General features: G+C 49.3%; 1 protein-coding gene across 1 annotated transcript; it reads right to left on the bottom strand.

Annotated features, from left to right (window-relative positions):
- Nucleotides 1-4,470: 4,470 nt before the first annotated feature.
- On the bottom strand, nucleotides 4,471-20,326 carry ENDOU (endonuclease, poly(U) specific). Its single transcript, XM_004765601.3, has 10 exons — nucleotides 19,348-20,326; nucleotides 14,285-14,407; nucleotides 11,928-11,999; nucleotides 11,339-11,473; nucleotides 10,717-10,888; nucleotides 10,122-10,321; nucleotides 7,824-7,937; nucleotides 7,106-7,212; nucleotides 6,215-6,357; nucleotides 4,471-5,590 (listed from the first exon to the last, which is right to left on the bottom strand). Exons 1-10 carry the CDS (start codon nucleotides 19,400-19,402, stop codon nucleotides 5,470-5,472), a joined length of 1,242 nt encoding a protein of 413 aa, XP_004765658.1. The 5' UTR covers nucleotides 19,403-20,326; the 3' UTR covers nucleotides 4,471-5,469.
- Between the last annotated feature and the right edge of the window lie 724 nt (nucleotides 20,327-21,050).

Below are 21,050 nucleotides of genomic sequence, written 5' to 3'. Positions count from 1 at the left end.
CTCTTTCAAGTAAAAGAAGACTGATTATAAGCAGTCCAGGGTTGGTATGATCATTCCAGGGTCAGACCCAGGCCCCTTCTACCTTGCTGTTCCCACCATCTTCAGCACCCGGCTTCCCTGGTGGCTGGATGCTCGAGCTCCCACCAATCTTGTCTTCAATCCAGGCAGCAGGAGGGGGCAGAATAGGATGTAAGTTGTCTGTAATGTACCCCCTGGCCTTTAAGAACTCCCTTTTGCCTGCCACTGGCCAGGACTTAGACACATGGCCACTCCTGGGTGCAGGGGAGGTTTTTACTCTTGGAAGTCATGGTGCTCATCCGAAAACTAAGAATTCAATGATTAAGGGAAAACAAGAGGAGAGCAGGTATTGAAGGGAAACCAGTCACTTCGACCACAGGCCTTCGTAAGTATTCTTTGGAAGTTTCCTTCTGTTCTTATGTTTACTGAGTTTTTATTATGAATGGGTGTTGGACTTTTGTCAAATGCTTTTTCTTCATTTATTTATATGATTGTGCAATTTCTTGTTTTTAGTCTGTTGATGTGCTAGATTACATTAATTGATTTTTGCATAGCAAGCCAGCTTTGCAGACCTAGCATAAGTCCCACTTGGCTGGGGTACGTGATTCTTTTTATACCTTTTTGGATGCTATTTACCAAAATTTTGTTGAGGATTTTTACATCTATATTCATGAGATCTATTGGTCTGTAGTTTTCTTTTCTTGTAATGCCTTTGTCTAGTTTCAGTATTAGCATAATGCTGACCTAATAAAATTAGTTACAAAGCATTCCCTCTTTTTCTATCCTCTGAAAGAGATTGTAGAAAATTGGTTAAATTTCTTCCTAACTATTTGGTAGAATTTACCAGGGAACCCATCTGGGACTGGTGTTTTCTCTTTTAGAAGGTTATTATATTACTTATTTTTTTAATAGATATAGGCCTAACCAGGTCATCTATTTCCTCTTGTGTCCTTCAAGGAATTCATTCATTTAGGTTACCAAGTTTATGAGCATAGAGTTGTTCACAGTATTCTTTTATTATCCCGTTAACTGTCATAGAGTCTGCAGTGCTGTTCTTCTTTCATTTTGATATAATTTGTGTCCTCTCCCGTTTTCTTAGCTAGCTTGACTAGAGGCATATCAACTTTATTTATCTTTTCAAAGAACTAGTTTTTACTTTCCTTGATTTTCTCTATTGATTTCCTATTTTCAACTTCATTCATTTCTGCTCTAATTCTTATTATTTCTTTTCTTCTACTTAGGTTTTATTTTTCTCTGCTTTTTCTAGTTTCCTAAGGTAGAAACTTAGATGATTGATTTTAGATTCTTCTTCTTTTCTAATATATGAATTCAGTGCTATAAATTTTCCTCTAAACAATGTATATCACAAATTTTGATAAGTTATATTTTAATTTTCATTTAGTTCAAAATGTATTAAAATTTGTCTTGAGGTTTTTTTCCTTGACTCATGTTATTTAGAAGTGTGTTGTTTAATGTCCATGTATTTTATGGTTTTCCAATTATCTTTTGTTACTGATGTCTAGTTTAACTCCATTGTGAGCTGAGAGCAGACATTATAGGGTTCTATTCTTTGGAATTTGTTAAGGGATATTTTGTGGCCCAGAATGTAGTCTATCTTGGTGAATGATCCATATGACTTTGAGAAAAATGTGCAATCTATCTTATTCGATGAAATAGTCTACAGATGTCAATTATATTCAGTTGATTGATGATGTGGCTGAGTTTAACTGTATCCTTACTGATTTTCTGCCTACCAGATCTATTTATGAGAAAAGGATATTGGCATCTCCAACTATGATAGTGGATTCATCTATTTCTTCTTTCTGTTTTATCAGTTTTTGCCTCATGTAGTTTCATGCTGTGTTGTTAGATGCATACACATTAAGAATTGTTACATCTTTTTGGACAGTTGACCCATTTAACTTTATGTAATGCCCTTATTCTTCCCTGATAATTTTCCTTACTTTGAAGTCTGGTCTGTCTGAAATTGAAACTATACCTGCTTTCTTTTGATTAGTGTGTTTTGATTAGATGGTGTGTTTTTCTCTGTCCACTTACTTTTCATCTTTGGGTGTCTTTATATTTAAAGTGTGTTTCTTGTAGACAACATATAGTTGGTTCTTGGTTTTGATCCACTATTACAATCTCTTTTTCATTTTTTGCATTTAGACCACAGACATTCAAAGTAACTATTGAGATAGTTGAATTAATATCTGCCATACTCATTACTGTTTTCTATTTGTTGCCCTAGGTCTTTGTTCCTATTTTTGTCTTCCATTCTTTTTCTGGCTTTTCTGTTTTTAATTGAGGATTTCATATGATTCCCTTTTTTTCTCCTTTCTTAGCAAATCCATTATACTTTTTACTTTTTTTAGCCATCGCCCTAGAGTTTGCAATATACATTTACAACATCAGTCCATGTCCACTTTCAAATAACACTCTACCACATCAAGGGTAATGTGAGTGCCTTATAATAACAAAATAATCCTAATTCCTCTCTCATCCCTTGTACCTGCTATTCATTTCACTTATACATGAGAATAAATATATATGTATATGTCCATAATAAATATTAGTATACAACTCTGTGCTTAGCACAGAGCCTGATGCAGGGTTCAATCTCATGACCCCAAGATCATGACCTGAGCTGAAATCAAGAGTTGGACACTCAACTAACTGAGCCACCCAGGGGCCCTCTTTTAACACTTTAAATATTTCATGCCATTCTCTTCTTGCTTGAATGGTTTATGAGGAGAGGTCAGATGTATTTCTTTTCTTTGCTCCTCTGTAGGTAAGATTCTCTCCACCCCCAACTCTGGTTTCTTTCACAATTATTCTTTATCTTTGATTTTCAGTAATTTGAAAATGATACATCAAAATATAGTGGGGTTTTTTGACATTTATTCTGCTTGGTGTTTTCCGAGCTTCCTGGCTCTCTGGTTTGATGTCTGACATTAATTTGGGGAAATTCTCAGTCATCATCGTTTCAAATATTTCTTCTGTTCCTTTCTCCCTTTCTTCTCCTTCTGGCATTCTCATTATGTGTATATTATACCTTTTGTAGTTGTCCCACAGTCTTTGGCTATTCTGTTTCATTGTTTTTGTGGTCTTTATTCTCTTTGATTTTTGTTTTTTGAGGATTCTAATGAGATATCCTTAAGCTCAGAGATTCTCTCCTCAAATGTGTCCAGTCTACTAATAAGCCCATCGAAGTATTCTTCATTTCTGTTACAGTGTTTTCATCCCTAGCATTTCTTTTTGGTTCTTCTTAGAATTTCCATCTCTCTGCTTATATTGCCCATCAGTTCTTACATGCTATCTACTTTACTCATTATAGCCCTTAACATATTGATAATAGTTGCTTTAATTTCCTATCTGAAAATTACAACATCCCTGCCATGTCTGTTTCTGATGTTTGCTCTAGCTCTTGAAATTATCTTACTTTACCTTTTGATATGCTTTGTAATTTTTTCTCGATTGCCAGGCATGGTAAATCGGCCTTTGGTAATGTTGGGGGTGGGGGGCGGAAGCATTCTACAGTCCTGTGATTGGGTCACAGTGTTTTAGTGAGCCTATACCTCTGGATTGGGAACTTCACAAGCATTTCTCAGGTTTGCGCCCCCTTTGTGTGGAAGAGGATGGCTAACGTGGGTGGAGTTGGGTTTTTCCCTTCCCCTGGTAAGTTAAACTCTGGTAATATTCTAGCAAGTCAGCCAACAGCTAACAAGTCTCCCCCAAGGGCAGGCTTTGTTAACAAGGACAGAGCGCTCTTGCTATTTCAAAATGGTTCCTCTTCTCCTCCCTGTGCCAGAAGCCCAGGAGGGTTTTTCTCTGGTACACACTAGGGGAACCTGGCGGAGCTCCCAGAGGTAAATCTCACAATCCTGTGGCATTCCCCTAACCCTGGCTTGCCTGGAGTTTTGAACTCAGAGTAGTCTGCACTGCCTCTCCTTCAGACAATTCATCTATTCCCTTTCACATTTTCCTATCCTGGCACTGGTTTCTGCAATGCCTTTCTGCAGGAGAGTCTCTGCTCCAGTAAGCTTATCTTTCCAAGCTTATTCCAATCTATATTTGCCTGACTTTCTAATCTTGAGGGCCCTGGTTTGCTGGAGTCATCTCTTCTACAGATCCAAGAAGAGTTGTTGATTTTTCAGTCTGTTCAGTTTTTCACTTGTTGTTAGGATGGAATAGTGACTTCCAAGCTCCTAATATGTGGAACCAGAAGTCATAAGTGCTTTCCCTCCTTCTACTCTTCACGTTACAAATCAGCCAGGAGGCTTCTCTTCCTCTCTTGGCTAGAGAGACTTGATGAGTCAGTCCTCTTGGATTTGAGATACCACATTCTCCACACCATCCTGAAGAGCCACAGAACCCAGCAACATCACTCCGGGGAAAAGAAAGGGAGGGGGACAGACAGTTGAGGGGGGTCATATACAAAGAGGAGACTGATTTCAACTTTCCTTAATGACTTTAATTGGAGACTCAAACCCTGTAAACCATAGTTCAAGCCTAGTTCTGTGGGACAGTGTCTGGTTCTCCGTAAGGCCACAGGAGGAGAAATGCATAATTGAGGTTGGAACAGGGAGCTCCCCTCTCCCTGATCTTTAAATCTGGAGTAATTCCAGCAAATTATGGCTACTGGATTAGCCTTAAAATAATTTTTAATGTCACCAAGCTCCAAGTTTCTTTCTTCCTCCTATTTGGGGAACTCTTTTACAAACTATGTGGGATCGAAATATACCTCTGTAGCCACACTAGCATCTACGAGTAGAAAGCTTCTTGATGCAGTTGTTGAGCTAGCCTGGAGAAGTTCACTCCCTCCCAAGCTCACTCACTGCATCAACCCACTCTCCTCTCCATCAAGCATCAGAGTTCTCCCAGACCCTGTCCTGAGATGCTATAACCCAAGAAAAGACCAACTACCCACTGCTTGATTTCCATGGTCAGAGTTCTTTGAGGCCCCAACATAGGGCTGAATTGCAGTTTGCAAAGCTGTGTATGATAACAGCCATTATAGTGACCTTGAATTCTTATCTGCTGTTCTTTTTAAGAACAATTGAGAACACCTTCACAGTAATGATATCAGGTTTGCCCTCTCACCAACTCCAAAAAGAAGAAAGGGGGCAAACCCCTTCCCTTTACAGTCAAAAGAAACATGAGGCCTAGAGAGGTCAAGGAATTGTCTATGGTTTTACCTCCCATCAGGGCCAAGGGCCACAGGGGGCTCCCATCTTCTCTGTCTGGACTCCCTTTCCAAAATGCTGGAGCACAAAGATTTTACTGTTCCTCTCCATTTTTCTTATTTGTACTTTTCTCTGTTAACCATAAGGGCATTTCTAGACTTGGGAATCCCTCTCAGTCTCCTCTAGCCTCCTGCAGCCCAGAGCAGATAGCCCCTGCATCCTGCAGAAACTCTCCCTGCTCTCATGCCCCATAGGGCTCCAAGCTCTATCGAGTAGAAGATACCACATAGGCCGTGGCGATGTATTTCTTGCCATTTCCATAGGTGGACTTGTCCCAGGGATAGGTCTGGATGGCCAAGGGATAGCCACCCAGGCTTAACTGGCATCTGTGGAGGAAAGATGGCCAAGTCATAGGGGCCCATCACGTCTCCCCATGCCCATCCCCTCACTAGGGAGATCAAGCCCAACCCATGCAGAGAACTGCCCCAGCTTTCTTCAGCCATTACCTCCCACTCCCCATGCACAGGCACCCCTTCAGAAGGACTCCTTTTTCCCAGAGCAGTAATCTAAAATCTCAGATTCTAGAGCTGAACCCCCAGAAATTAAATGTCTGCTTAGGGTTTCAGACATAGTAGGACCCAAAGTCCTCAAACGTTAGAAGAGATGAAGCCCAGTGGTTTCAAGCTATACTCTCTGGGGCTCCGGAGTTCCCTCTAGCAGCCTTGGGGACCGAAGAGAGAGGCCTGGAGCACCAGGGAAAGTGCATCTCTAACTGTTTGACCTATGATGGTTCTGCATAAGATTTCAGGTGGTGGTTCTGCCACTGAGGTGAAGGTTGGCAACCACCAGCCTTATCTAACAACCTCATTTCCCAAGTGAGAAAACTTGAGGTGCCAAAGGGTGGTCTGTCCAAGCCACAGAGTTGCAGAATCCAGCTCTCCTGATTGTCCTGTCTGAGGACAGCCTGTGGCTCCAGCCTGCTCCCCAGGCCTGGCTGGCCCAGTACTTACACTTTGCCTGGCCTCGCAATGAAGCACAGGGAGTAGAGCGCAAACTCAAATTCAGGGCTGCTGCCGATGAAAGCTGAGCCCACCTCCTTGTAGTAGCCGTCCCAGTTGAACTGCATGGCTAACACGTCAGGGTAAGACTCCCACTGCAGAGAGTAATAAAGGAGGCCTGGTGAATGCCATGAGTGGAGTCTGCCAGACAGGTGGTACATGGCAGCAGCCCCCAGGAGGGGCCTGCATGAGTTTTCTGGGGAGGCTGGATTCTTTACATCGACCAAGGAAACGGTCTGCCCAGCTAAAGGGTCTGAGCCCTACTTGGACCCACTGTCTGGAGCTGCCAGCATGAGTCTCCCGAAGAGGCCAGAGCCTGCTTTCCTGTGACTGACACCAGGATAGCGGGGACCATAATGCTTCCTTTGTAGCTATGACATGTGGAGGAGAAAGACAATTTATTGTCCCCCAATTATTTCCTGGCACAGGGCAGCAAAGGTTTCTTTTCTCTAAAATGTAAGGAGTTGAACTCGGGCTCGCCAGGCTGAAATTTCCAGCCAAGGCCACATTCTAAAGAAGTTCAGGTAGGAGGTCATTACATACCTTTGCGACTTGTTCCCCTCTGAAGATCTTCCCGGCCCCCAGCCTCCCATCCAGGGATAGTGCTCTCTGCCTCCTGCCTCTCCGGGTCTGGAGGCTTCACTGTTTGGAAGGGAATCTCAGGGTCCTCGCTGCCTAAACCCACTGGCCACCAGATCGGGAAGTCATCTTCACCATCCCTGCTAGGCAGCCAACGAGAGGCAGGGCGAGAGGCCTGTCTGGCTGCTGGGAGTGCAGAGTGAGGGCAGAAAGTCTGGGTACTAATAAGCTTCTCCAGCCCACGGGTCAGCACCCAGTACTCACCGGGCCGTCGTAGATGTGACTGTAATAGTCAACCAGGCCCTCCTTCTCCTGCATATAGAAGCGGATCCAGTTATGGAAGCCAGTGACCTTGCCTTTTTTGATTTCACCTATAAGGAAGAGTTCAAGGTGGGTGATCTGGGCCTCCCCTCTGACTTCTTGCACCCCTTCCCTGCCAAGGCTGTCCCCCTTCTTGAGACTTTGGCTCATAGAATGCACACCTGCTTAGCCCCTTGCCCACACTCCCCAGCATGCCACACATCCCTAACTCTCACCCAGGAAAGCCCTCCCCGCCCCCTTTCAGCTCAAGCCCTTGGGAGAATTCCTCCTGGTTAGCCTGGGTGACCAATCTCCTCTCAGCCATTTCTCCAGTAGCAAGCCAAACTTGGTGTGGGACAGTGGGGAGAAAGACCATGGGCCTCTTGGAAAGCAGAGGACCATTCAGAAGTAGCCAGCCCTGCCCCCAAACCCAGCTCCCTTCCTACATGTGACCTTTGGGAGCCCTAGTGTCTGGTCTCCTTCCCCCTTTAGATACTCCACGGGAGACTATCCCTCAAAAACAGCTCCTCAGACCCCTTCTTCTTGACTTGGGGGTGGACAGGCCCGTCCCTGCTAATAGGCTTGGCTGCAAGTTCTTCAGTGCCTGATGCCGCCCTCCTCCTGAGGGAAGCAGTCTCCCTTCGTTCCTCCAACTCTTTCTTTCCAGCCATAATGATCCCACCTGAGAAAACGTGTTCAAAGCCACTCGAGTCCTCCTCTTCATTGCCTCTTGAATAGAGCCCAAACCACATGTTCTTCAAGTCATCGACAAACTCTTGTTCGGAGCCGTAGCGGTCTGCGGGGAGGAACACAGAGGACCTAAGAGAGGGGAAGGCGGGACTAGATCCTGGGAAGCAGGGAAGAGCCACCTGCTCCAGCACATTAAGAGACACAGAGGTTCAACCAACAAAGATAGTTCTCCATTCTGTAACTACCCACAGTGCACCTGTTCTGCAGGCTGAGGAGTCAGCAGGAAATAGCAAGGACAAGATCCCTGCTTTCACAGTTTCATTCCAGCGGAAAAGACAAATAATATACAATATGATTGCGGTTAAGTGCTATGAAGAAAATAAAGCAGAGTGTCCCATGACGGCTGGAGATGGGGTTGGGATGGGGTTGGGCTCTTCTAGAAAGGAAGATCAGAAAGACCTCTCTGAGAAGGTAGCACTAATCAGAGACCTGCAGGATAAGGAGTCAGCCACACAAAACCTGGGGGAAGTGGTCTTCCATGTGGAAGGGACAACAGGAGCAAGGCTCTAAGTCAACCTGGGCTCCGTATTCAATGATCTAAGGGAAAGGCAGGGTGGCTGGAGCACAGTGAGTGTAGTGGGGAGGGGTCGGACAGGAGGTCAGAGAAGTAGGCAGCCACCAGGCCTCACAAGCTATGGCCAGAGAGTTGGGCATCAGTCAAAAAGTAACAATACAAAAATATTTCAATTTACTGTCTACATTCTATGGACCTCAACTGTTTTTAAGTGCTTTCAGTCCTCACATTGAATCTTCACATAGGGTTGATACCAATTATGCCCAGTTTAGAAACAAGGCAGTTGGGCCCCAATGGGAAGGTCGGGGCTGGAGCTCTAATTTAGGGAGCCATCAAATACCAACTGCTGCTCAGAAATGTGTGTGGAGGATACCAAAGAGACACAGACATATGCTAGCCTTTCTAGGACTTAAAACACAGTCAGAAAATGAGACAAAATGTATACACAATAACAGAGAATGGGTTCGCAGCCTGAATGGTTCATACCACTTCCCCAGTGCTAGGCTCTCCGCCCAGTGCTTCACGCGCACTAATCCACAAAGATCCCATTTCACAGATCAGGCTCTGACGGGTAAGGTCATTTGCCCAGGATTACACCACTAACAAGTGGCCCCCTCGGGCCCAAAGCTATTTTGGGCTACCCACCCCCCCAACCCTTGACCTCTGATGACACGCTGCGGAGATGCCAAAAGGCAGCGGGGAGCTGAGGCAGGTGCAGACCCAGCCTTGTGGGATGTGAGCTGCAACTTGAAGGACAATCTGGGTTTGGACAGGGAGAGACGTGATGGAACAGCCCGGCCTCAGTATGGGATCCCTGGGTCCCAGACCGGGCTCTGCTCACGACTTCGCAGGGCTCAGACAAGTCATCAGCCTGTTGTGGGGCGCCCCCACCTCCCCGCTTCTCTCTGGAAAGCTGGAGGGCTCCCCCGACTGCCAAGACTCTCGCTCGTGTTTGAGGCAGAGGACCGCCAGGGGGCGGTGCGGGATCGCGCCCTCTTCACCCGGGTGCTCGGGCGTCACCCTCTTCACCTCAAAGCAGCCGGTGACTCACACGTAAAGGAAGGCGGGCGATGGAAGGCAGCCGCTGTGGGTAGAGGGGAGACCCGGACAGAGCTGCCCATGAGGCCCAGCCCGGCTGCCTGGAGTTCAGGAGAGGAATCTGCAGGACGCGAACCGACACAGCCCCCTGCCAAGAACTCCTGCGGCTCAAACCTTTTTTGGTCTGATTCAAATGCGTCCCTATCTGGGGACTAGGCTAGCCGCGCGCTAGCCAGAACCCCTCCCGGTAGAAGCTTTTGGTGATTTTCTGTTGCTGTTTCCCCAGCAAAAATGTGGGACAAGCCAACAGGCCTTCCTGGACCTGGAGCAGGAGGAAGGAGAATCAGGGACCCGACGACGACGTGCCTGTGGGATCAGCTGAGTTGGGGGAGGTGCAGGGATGACCCCCGGGCTTGCAGAGAGCCTGAGACTGGAACAGTGAGTGCGTGGCAGGTATCCACAGGCCTCTCACAGTAAATCAGAGCAGAGGTGACTTGCGAGCCAGACAGAGATTGCTTCCACTGCTTAGGTCCAGGGTCCCTCCTAGCCCTCCCAGAGGCCTGCTGGCCACTACACAACCCTGCCCCTCTCGCTTCACCTCCCCACCATGGAGGCCCAGGGCGGCCAGGCTCTCCTGTCCTGAGCACTGCCTTGTGGGGCTTGGGGTCGCTCACTCACTCTGGTGACTGAGGAAGCCATAGAGTTCTTTCATGACCGCCGTCCTCATGACCTCTCTGAGGAAGGCGTCCTGCTCAGCCAGCTGCTGGGCACTGAAGTGCTCCCCACGGCCCGTGGCCCGCTGGTAGTTGTTGAGGAGGTTAATGAAGGCCGAGTAGGTGGGCTTGGAGAACAGCTTCTCGTTGACGTAGGTGAAGAGCCTGCGGGAGGTGGAGGGAGGTGCAAGGGAGGCCTGAACATGGGGCAGGACCACCCCCACCCGGCCCCTGCAGGGGCAGCCAGACAGGTCAGGGCAGGCATGCAAAGGTGGAGGTCAGGAGCAGAGTCAGGACCTCAGCTCCTCTGAAGGGTGTGCATGAGGCAGCTCTTTTCTCCCACTCCAGCTCTTGGAAGCTCAGCTCTCTTCTCGGCCCAGTCAGTCACAGAAACCCTCCCAACTGGATACCCACAGCCCCTCAAGATGGTGTTCTTTGTCCCTGGAGACCTATTTCCTTCTCTCCCTTCCATCCCGCCTGAGGAGAAAAGAGCTGAGGCAGGCAAAGAAGCGAAGCCAGGGGTGGGGGGACACTGTGCAGGGAGAGTGAAGGGGACTCACGGCTCTGGGCAGCGGTCCACTTGGTCTCTGGTCTCTGAGGGCGAAATGCGGTTTTGGCTGTTGAGAATGATGTCTGCCTTCTGGGCTTTGTTGACATCCGCCCTGTAGATCTTCTCAGAGATGCTCTGTAGCTCCTCCTTGGTTATAGCATCACTGCTGTAGGAGAAGCCCTCTAGGAGGAGTGGGGAGGGGGTTCTCAGCCCAAGGAAGGCCGGGGGAGGGAGCCCCCCTCCCCTGGGTGCCTTCCAGAAGCAGACAGCCAGAGAAGGAGGCTGCAGTCCATCACCCTAGTGGTTGGGTGAAGGCAGGGACCTCAGGCCCAAAGGCTCCTTAAAATAGGCACATGGCATTGCCTGCAAAATGCCCACACTGCTCCCACCTCCGGGAAGTTCTCCAATGTGGATACGCCCCAGAATCACCTGGAGGGCTTGTTAAAACAGTTTTGGGGGCCCTGCCCCCAGAGTGTCCAATCAGTGGGTCCGGGGGGAATTCCTAGAGTCTCCCCTTCTAATCTATGCCCAGAGGATACTGATACGCTGCTCCAGCGAGCGCACCTGCAGAACTATCGCTCTGGAGAGTTCCTCCATCTCTGGGGCTGTGCTAAAGGGAGCAGGAGACTGACCGTGGCCACAAAGGCTCTCGAAATCCGTGCAGCAGTTCCCAAACTCTGGGCAGCGGGCATCGCAGTGGCATGGTTGGTGCCGGTCGAAGGCCTCGTGGCAGCGGTCCCGGCAGGAGCTGGGTGCCGAGTACAGGTCTGAGAGCACAGGGAGAGGTGTGTGGGGGGCAGACCCCTAGAGGTCGCTCTGGGCCAGCCCGCCGGGTCCCCCCTTCCCCTCCCTCTCCAGCCTCGCCCTCCGCGCTCCTATTGAAGATCTCCAGGGAAGGAAAACAAACAGGCTGAATTGGTACACACCCTCCACGGTCCGGAAGCCCTTGCCTTGTGGAGAGGCCAAACTCTACTTTCTGGCCTGTTGTTTTTATAATCTTCCCACCCTAAAAATAAAATCTCTTCCACTTCCCTCCATAGGCCTCAGGCTCCCTTTCCTGCCTACACCCCAGGCTGCAGAAGCCAGCCCTCATACTGGGTTTGGGGTCCCTCTAGCTCAGGACTGTGCCTGCTGCCGCTGGGATGGCTGCCTCCTCCTTGTCACCTCTCGTGTCCCTCCGCCTTTAGCCTGCAGGCCCCCCCTTTAGAAAGGCAGACTCACGGCCAGCTGGGGCCTCCACCGGCTCTTCCTCCAGCTCCAGGATTGGCTCTGGCTCTTCGGGGCCCTCTTCTCCTGTAGGTGAGAGAAGTAGAGTCACCAGCCACCCCCAAGGGCTCCCTTCCCCTTATGTCCGATTCCCAGTTCCCCCAGCCTCCAGGACAAGCCGTGCAATGGAAGAAAATATGAAACAGGGGCTGAGGCACAATGAACAAGGAGACAAACTAAAAACGGAAGACAGTTTGATTAATATGGAAATAAATGCAGTGCTTTTAAAGTGCCCTAAATAAATAAATAAAAACGGAATACAGAAGGGGACAGATGACTGGAAACTATTCTAAAAAGTGAAAAATATTTCCCCAGGTGACAACGCTCCTTGCCACTTCAGCATTCTGGCGCTCAGTGTGTTCATCTGTACAGAGAGAAGGGGAGGCAGGAAGGGGTGCCCTCTGGATTGAACACCCTGATTCGGGTATGGCTTTTCTTCAAGATCTGTTGATAGAGGACAGGCTTGCTCCTCTCCAGATGACAAGGCCTTGCTTAGGAACATCCCTTACTATAATAACTCCCAGTCACAGTCAAGGGTGAACTCCACCCAGGCCCTCTGGGACTAAGAACTCTAAGAACTGTTTCCTGAGATACCAACTTCCCTTCTTTCTTTACAACACTTGGCAATGGCCACAGAGAAGGGGGTGGGGGAGGTGAGTTCAGAAAAGGACGTTAGTATTGCGGCCTTGTTCCCTTGGCCTGCAGGCTGGGTGGAGTGGGGGTGGGGAGGAAGAGGAAGGATACTCCTGGGGACTCTGAGCTCCTCTCCCGTACATGGTGGGAGTAATTTCCCCCAGAGAAGCAACACAGTTACAAAGTGATTGGGAATCCATTAGTGAGCTTGCTGGATGGTGTTGTGTTATCAGAAGCACAGGCCAGACTATGTGTTCAGCCAACACCCTGTGTTCTGATCACTTCCTTGGTGACAGGCTGTGTTCTAAGTCCTGACCATCCACCGGTTCTTAACTCCGCCAAAGTTATGCTGAACAGACTTTCAAGGGCTGATTTAGGGTCTCAAGCGTCATCCATATTTTTTCTTTGGGAAAAGGATTCTGAGGTGCAAATCAGAGTCTTGGAGATGGACTGGCTCCCAAGCTAAGTCTTGTCTGTGCTGCGAAATGCCAGCCCGATGGTCCAAGCTGAACAGGCTCTCCTGTGTCTGCTGAATAGGGCACAAGGCGAGGGGAAAGGGACAGGCTCTGATTCTGACACCGAGCTCTGGACCTGTGTTTCCGTCCCTGGGCTTGATCAACAGAACTCCTGCTGGTATAGATGGTGTTTTCATGTAAATGGAATGAGGGTTCCTTCTGGTTCAAGCAGCTCAGTGGGCACATGGCTGGGTCAGCAGATATCTCCTTTGGGAAAATTAGAAAAAGGTACTCCTTTCTCTCAGTAGACACATCTCTTCACCAAGCTAGGCATATGGGTTAGCACCAATGGACTCAATTTTGGTCAACTTAGCTTCTCAGCCAGGTACCCTTGTGCAGTGTACAACCTGCACAACCGTATGCCGTGGTCTTGCTAGCCATTACCTACCATGGCTCTAGCGATCATGTTTTCCAAACTGAGAGTCGGGGCACCTGGTTTGACAGTGAACTTAATGAGGCTTCATGTCCTAAAGCAGAAGACCATTTATCTGGCGGTCTAAAACACTGGAAGCATCCAAACAAGAGGATTATTCAAAATAATTTTTCAAATGACCTTTAAATTATGTTAGAGTAACAGAGAAACAATTGGCCTCTGAGAGTAGTGCGTGTCCCATTTAATCACTGGACAGGGAATGACAGATTGAAGGTGTTCCAGCCACTCGGTCCACTCATTACCAGGAGAGTGGTGTGTGTGAATCACAACAGTCACAGTGACACCACGCAGGCTCCCTGGGGGCATAGAGGTTGGAGAGTTCGACTCCCTTTTTACACTTTGGTGATGTAAAGTGTTGTATTACAGTTGGTCATAAGATACATGCTATGTTAATGTTTGTTACTATTCTGCTGCATTTGGAATTACTTGAACTTCCAAAATAGTATTGCTTATCCTGATAGTTCAGATAGATATTCCAGATAAATAATATCTATTAAGTTGCAGTTTTAGACTGGGGACAGCCTAGAATAGCTAGGACAAGCAGTTGACAAATCCTGACTTTTGCACTGCTCGTCAGTGTCCTCATTTGGGCTCCTGGAGCCCTGTCATCCATCACGGAACCCAGTTCTGCACTGCCAGACACCTGAGCCAGCACCCCTGCAGGCAGTCTTGGCGTGGGCATGGCCTGGCCCACTGTGCCTCCCAGACCCTTCCCCCACAAGGAGCCTCACCAGTACACACGTGCTCATAGTCTTCACAGCAGTCCCCATGCCGGGGACACTGGCGGTCACACTGGCAGGCAGCGTCCCGGTGAAATTTCTCATCACAGCGAGATGCACAGGAATCTAATTTTCCTACGGGCAGTAAAGGTCACAAACTCAGCTCTTTGAGGGTCATATTCTCCCTCTCAAGGTGCCCCCTGTGGTAGGGTTTGCAGACAGGGGCATGGGGCCCACCTAGCAGGGAAGATCATTGCCATCTGCTGCAGAGAAATACATGGGCAGCCTCCCACACACCGGCAAAAGCCTCATCCCCATCCCACTCCCACCCAACCTGTATTGCAGAACTCATAATATACTTGAGGATCACAGACTTGAATGCTGAGCGAGGCTAGACCTCTAAGAGAAGTCAGTAAAGAAGCAAGGAGACAGTAGGAATTGGTGGGGACTGTAACAAACTTGGAACTGATGCTTGGCCTGAAATTGATAGCCACTCCCAGCTCCAGCCCCTTCTGCTGGAGTGCAGGCTCAGTGCTGCCAGAACCTCTAGTTTTTTTAAGAGAATCCTTCCTTTTCATATGAAGTTTTCCAATTTTTTAAAAATTTCTGCAGACCAAAGAAAGAGGTCTGTGGACTGGTCGTGACCCACAGGTCATCACTCACCTGTCACATAGGTGAAGGTGGTCACTACTGTTCCAGTGATCCCACCTGCCCTCTCCCCAGGCACCCCCTTCCTCTCATCCTGCCCCTTTTATGTCTTCTGCTCCTTTGTTCTTTGCTCCCCTTCACCTGGTCTCCCCTGCACCCTGTTTCTCCCAGGTCCCATCTTTCGGTTTCTTCTAGTCTTTGGAAAGGTTTGAATTAGTTTATGCTCATGTGGGGAACAAGTATACGTGAGAATTGGATTCTGGAACAGGATCTGCTGTGTAACCACAGACCACATCCCTTACTCCAGCCACATGGCCTGCAGAAGCAAATTTTTGGTCACAAGGGGCATAGACAAAAAATTTTGAAAGAAATGGTACAAGCCCACTACCACTCTTAAAAACACAACTCCCGCCATGCCCACCCCAGCAAAGACAGAGTCGGAAGGTTTCTTTGGTGACAGCTGGCTTCGGGGGCCCTTTCCTTCCATTCTGAGACTTAAGGGTAATTACAGGGACTTTGTTTCCACTTGAGGTTCCTGAGGTTTGGGTTTCGTGAATGCTGGGTTTAGGGGCCCGGCTGTGGGCGAGGAAGGATGTCAAGATCAGGGTCAGAGTCGCCATTAGCTTCGGAATTTGTATGAATGTGGAAACCGAAACCTAATTTGCACCAGAGTTACAGTGCATTAGGTTCGAATTAAAAGCTACGGTCAGGATTTGGGCTGGAGTTAAATTTATCGATGAAGTAAAAGTTCTGCATTGCTGTTTGGCCGAGGAATAAGGGGACAGGTTTAAGGCCACTCCAGGGTTGAAGAGTGTGTCAAGACTAGGAGAAGAGAAATTACCCCACTTTTGCCTTAGATTAGATTTGGAGTTTGGTTCTAGTGGTGACTCCACACAGGTACCATATCTCCATTTAAGCCTGGATTGGGGGGTGCCTGGATGGCTCAGTGGGTTAAGGCCTCTGCTTTCCGCTCAGGTCATGATCCCAGGGTCCTGGGATAGAGCCTCACATCGGGCTCTCTGCTCAGCGAGGAGCCTGCTTCTCTCTCTCTCTGCCTGCCTCTCTGCCTACTTGTGATCTCTCTCTGTCAAATAAATAAATAAAGTCTTAAAAAAAAAAAAAAAAAAAGCCTGTATTGGGTGGGAGGTGAATATGAAGGTTGTGGGTTTAGTTACTACTTTGGATTCTGGGATTAGGGTTTATATGGTGTTCATGAGGTTGGCAGAGCAAAGAACTTGACCTGGACTCTGGGGCCAAAACTTCATGGGGTTGGAATTCTGGTTTGGCTGCTTTCGAGCTATAAGCTCTTGGGCAAGTTATTTGACCTTCTGTGCCTCGGTTTCCTTATCTGTGAAAGTGTCATGACAATGGAGTCCGTCTCATAGAATATTTATAAGCATTAAATGAGTTGATATTTGTGAAGCACTTAGTACAGTACATTATCCTTACTAGCAACATGGGCTGCTTAGATAAATAAACAGCGATAATATTCCACACCCAGCTCCAATGTGGCAAGTGCTCAGACTGGCTAGAGCAGTCTTCCCTGTGGACGCACTTCATCCGGCTGACTCCCTCCCTGGCTTCCAGCAGGGCCAGCCCTTAGACCAGGGTGTCGGTGCATTTATGTCGCTGACAGTTTCTTAGCTGACGTCATTGCTGTGAGCCTGTATTCTCTACATCAAAGAGGTGTCAGGTCAAGGTTAACCACGTCCTGAGGCAGCCTCAAGTTGGATCCAGGGCCTCCCATGTGGCAGGCCTTTGATCCAGTGGGTTGTCCTTGAAAACAACCAGGCCCAAGGCCACTTGTCCTTTCAGGCTCAATGGAACTCTTTCTGAATCTTAAATGTTGCTCCCTTGGAACCTAAATGCAAAAACCTTAAGGAGAAATTTTTAGGCAGGAGGAAGGCTCAGTCAGCTGCCTGCCCAGTCAGCCTGGCAGAACACCCAGAATCCAAAGGGAGAAAATTCAGACAAATCAAGGCAACATTCACAATGGGCCCGATCAGCAGAGTCCCAGGAAAGAATTCACTTCATTCCAGCAGCTGGCACAGACTGAGAAGGGCTCCACGTGACTAGTCAGCTCTCTGGAGCTCAGGAGAATACCCCCCACGGCCCTGGCTGAGTGGACCTTGTCATCTCTGTTCAAGAACTTTGTCCCCAGTGAGAACTCCCTTCCCCATAAACTTGGTCTGCTTTGAGATGACCTTGGGATTTGAAGGTGGGGAGGAGAGGTAGCAGGGACTTCTTTTCCTCGTAGGTACCTCGCTGGGCTGTCCTGGGGACACTCAATGAACCGAGTCACTCTGAATCCTCACTCCAGTGTCCCCACCCTATGCCTGTGGGCCACACAGGGCCCTGTGCGAGCCTCGCTCCCTGGCCAGGCACTGAGTCACTGCTTCAGCAGCCATCTGCCCCTTGCCCTTCTGCCTCATCTCTCTGAGCCACGGCCTTCTTCACATTGGCCTTGTCTGTCTCAGACCCAGGCTTTTCCTCCATTCCCCTGCAAGGGCTTAGGGCCTCCCCTGTCTCATGAGATGCTAAATTTCTCTGCAGTCTCCAAAACTTCAATATGCCAGAAGGTCCACTCGCTACCCACGCTGCCTGCCCAGAGAGTCTGGTCCCAAACCTGGGTGTCGCTATTACACCAGCACTTAGCTGCTCTGAGGGTCGGGACATCATCCTCCATCCGTGCCTGTCCAGGAGCCCCAAACGCGGTTTCCCTGGAGACCTAGCCAACCAAGAAGATTCGTTTCCAGGACCAGCTTCCTGCCCCAGTTCTCCCGAAACAACCAGGCTCCTAAGGCTGATGGTGACTCCTCCATATGATTCATTGTCTTGCATCTAAGTTCTGAGATGTAGGAACTAGGAAGGACAAGAGCCAAGCCCCTTCCTGCCCACCTTAGGAAAGAAGGCAGCAAGGATAGACTCCCACCTCCCCGTCCACCCCACATCCAGATCAGATTGCCCTCCTCCCCCAGGAGCAAGGGCTCCACTTGCATTTCTTTTTCTTTTCTTTTTTTTTTTTTTTTTTTTAGGATTTTATTTATTTATTTGACAGAGAACACAAGTAGGCAGAGAGGCAGACAGAGAGAGAGAGAGAGAAGCAGGCTCTGCACTGAGCAGAGAGCCCGATGCGGGGCTCAATCCCAGGACCCTGGGATCATGACCTGGGCTGAAGGTAGAGGCTTTAACCCGCTGAGCCACCCAGGCGCCCCTCCACTTGCGTTTCTAAAGCCACTGTTGCCTCTGTTCTCGAGGATGGCTGCCCAGGGACCAATGTCTAAAGTTGCTCTCCTCTCCTGAGACTGGGATGGGCTAACCGAGCGGCCACTGGCTCACACTAAGCTAGAAGTTCCATGCCCTCCCCATTGGCTGTCCACCACCCAGGGCCCCCGACAGAGCTGATTCCCAGCTGCTCTGCCACGGGTGCCGGAGTAGAGGTCCCCCATCCCTCCCAGTGCAGGGAATTCCGTTTGGGAATCCCATCATGGGTCTCCATATATAACCTGACTGGAAACGAGGGTTTCTGCCAGGAATAGGCATATACATACGCATAACCCAAACCTCAGCTGGTTGAGCTCTCACTCCACGTAAGGTGCTTTTTATACAGTATCTTAATTCATCCTTATGACAGTCCGATTTAAGAACCACCTGGCTTGGGTGGGGTGGGCATCAAGCTCTGATTCTTTCTCCTCTGGGCAGAGGAGGGTTCTCCCCACACCTCTCAGCTCAGGCCCCTCCCTTGGCCGCCGTTCCTCCGCACCCATTAACCAACTGCCAGTGAACACATCAGCACCAGCACTCTGCCCAGCTACCAAGGAAAGCATTGCTGTCCTTCTGCTGGTCCCATTCCCTGCACCGCTAGTAACTACAGGCCAGTTCCGTGCTCTAGTTCTTCAGTCACTGGGTCAGAGGCCCATTCCACTGACCATTTGTATAGCCTAGAGAGCACATGGCCCACCTTTGGACCAGGGCCTTTTCCAGTTTCCCGCTGAGCCTGCCCATCTCCTGAGATTTTACCCAGAGCAGGGTCCTACCCCAAACAACCTCACCCACCCACAGGCAGTGGAGAGAGTTTCCAAGGGCAGCCAGGCCACTCAAACCCAGCAAGCTTTACATCACACAGCAGTCCCACAGACAAATCTTGGTGAGATCAAAAGTCAGACTGGAGCAAGGGATGTCTGGGTCTGGTCTTCCAAGGACTTATGAAGGGGGTTCCATGACATTAGTCCCTCAGCCATGCTCCTCAGTCCCCTCCACCCCAAAGACAACTCCTATACTCTGACAGGGATGGATTCTAAGGTGCTCCATGGCTCTAGGACAGAGCTGAAGTTTCCTTCTCCCACTCTGCTCATACCTCTACCAAGTTCCCCAACTCTCTGCTTCTTTACACAGGACTATTACACCCCCACCAGATAATGACTTACCAGCCCAGGCCAGGCTGAAGAGTATGGCCACTATCAGGGGCACACAGGCCCTCATGATGCCCAGTTGGAAGCCAAAAGGGGATGGGCTGTTGGACTTTCACTAGAGTCAAGGTGATTGTCACAGCTCTCAAATGAGCCTTATTGCCCAGGCTGATCCTTTTAAAGACATCAGAACTTGTGGATCTGGTACCTCCAGATCCTTCCAGGAAGAAACAGGGGAGGGAGGGACCCTAGATGGATAAGAGGTGGAGAGGGGGTGGGGCCCAACAGCTGTTTGAAGCCAGAGGGAAGGTGACTAAGCAGGCAGGTAATTCCAGATGTTTAGAACAGGTAATACTAGCTGTGGCCAGAAAATAGGTCATGTAAGCAGACACAGCAAGATGGGCCTAGTTTGGGGGAAGGGAGGGTGCGGTTCTCCATCCCAAGTGGGAGACTAATGGCCTGGTCTGTGGCTGATGCCCTCCAAACACCCACCTACTGGCAAGCCACTGTCCTGGCCTTCCAAGGAGCTATAGGCTGGCTTCATCTTTGAGTTCCTGATGCTAATATGAGAAACCTAGTGAGATGACTGTTCCAAATTTGACCGGCAGTGAAGCTCAAGCATTAGGGTCAGTCCAAGGAGAGATACAGGAGGTGTGGGTCAGAAATAAGGGCTGCTCTTATTAGCGTCAAACCACACATAGCCCAAGGACCCCAGAAATAATATGCAAATAGTATCTAATTCTGACTGAGTCAGCACCTCAACTTCTCACAGTTCAGTTTCTCACAGGTTCCAGCTTTACGAGGTCAGCGGTGGGCTAGAGGTTCAGAGACAGCCAGAGGCCCCATCCTTCCTCTCCTGGGGGCCCAGGAGTCCACTCCTTTCATCCCCCTACTTACACTCGTCTTCCCGTGGGCCCTCCCCAGGGAGGTGAGGCTTCTCCAAGTCCTTCCTCCCCAAGTCCCAGGAGCGGCAATGGGGGACTGCCAAGTTCCCCCTCCTATTAAAGGCAAAATCTGTTAAGTAAATTGTTCTTTCCAGAAAGAGTGCTGCATGGAGATTCTGCCCTCTCAATAAAAGAAAAGCCTCATATAAGAAGGCAAAACTGATGAACCATTCAGACTATTCTATAGTGACTTTTCTCCAGGGGTGAAGTAAGGGGACACATCCTTCTCTGCCAGCATGCTTGAAATATGGGATGCTTCCTCCCTCTGACCTCAGTTTCCCCATCTCTGGAATGACAGGGTTGAACCTGATGAGCCCTGCCAAGTTCATTTCGGGGCTTCCCTCCCACACCCAGGGTGGGCTGCCGCGGTGGAGTGGGGGAGAATCCTCCCCCTACTCTCAGTGCGGAGATGAGACCCCACGTGGCGCTCCGGGGTGCACAGGGCAGCCTGTGACAAGCTGCCTTACAAGAGACTCACAGCAGAAGCCCAGCTGACACATCAGCCTGGCCCTTTCATGGAGCAGGGAGGGTGGTTGAGGGAGTAGAAGCAGAAAGTCTGCCTGGACTGCTCCAGTGGTCAAGTCCAAGTAGAGAGCGGGCTGCGACCACGGCCAGTGGGCTGGCGACACAAACCTGGATTTCAGACTCTGGTTAGTTTAGGGAATAAAGGAGATGCTCACTGGATGGGCCAGGAGAATAACCCCTTAGAATTTGGGGTGGACGGTGCCTTCCAGGGGCCCGGCTGGAGGCACCCCACTGAGACTGACGGTGTGGAGT

Source organism: Mustela putorius, unplaced genomic scaffold (assembly GCF_011764305.1).
Source record: "Mustela putorius furo isolate JIRA1106 unplaced genomic scaffold, ASM1176430v1.1 tig00537227_pilon_pilon_pilon, whole genome shotgun sequence".
Classification (NCBI taxonomy): Eukaryota; Metazoa; Chordata; class Mammalia; order Carnivora; family Mustelidae; genus Mustela; species Mustela putorius.
The sequence above is the reverse complement of the archived record's forward strand: the minus strand, read 5'-3'. Positions and strand labels throughout refer to the sequence as shown.

Coding starts and splice junctions, on each gene's coding strand:
- ENDOU (XM_004765601.3), bottom strand. CDS start 19,402: ATGAGGGCCTGTGTGCCCCTGATAGTGGCCATACTCTTCAGCCTGGCC. Junction 14,408..19,347: donor CTTCAGCCTGGCCTGGGCTG/GTAAGTCATTAT, acceptor TACTGCCCGTAG/GAAAATTAGATTCCTGTGCA. Junction 11,474..11,927: donor GGTGGAGGCCCCAGCTGGCC/GTGAGTCTGCCT, acceptor CTGTGCTCTCAG/ACCTGTACTCGGCACCCAGC.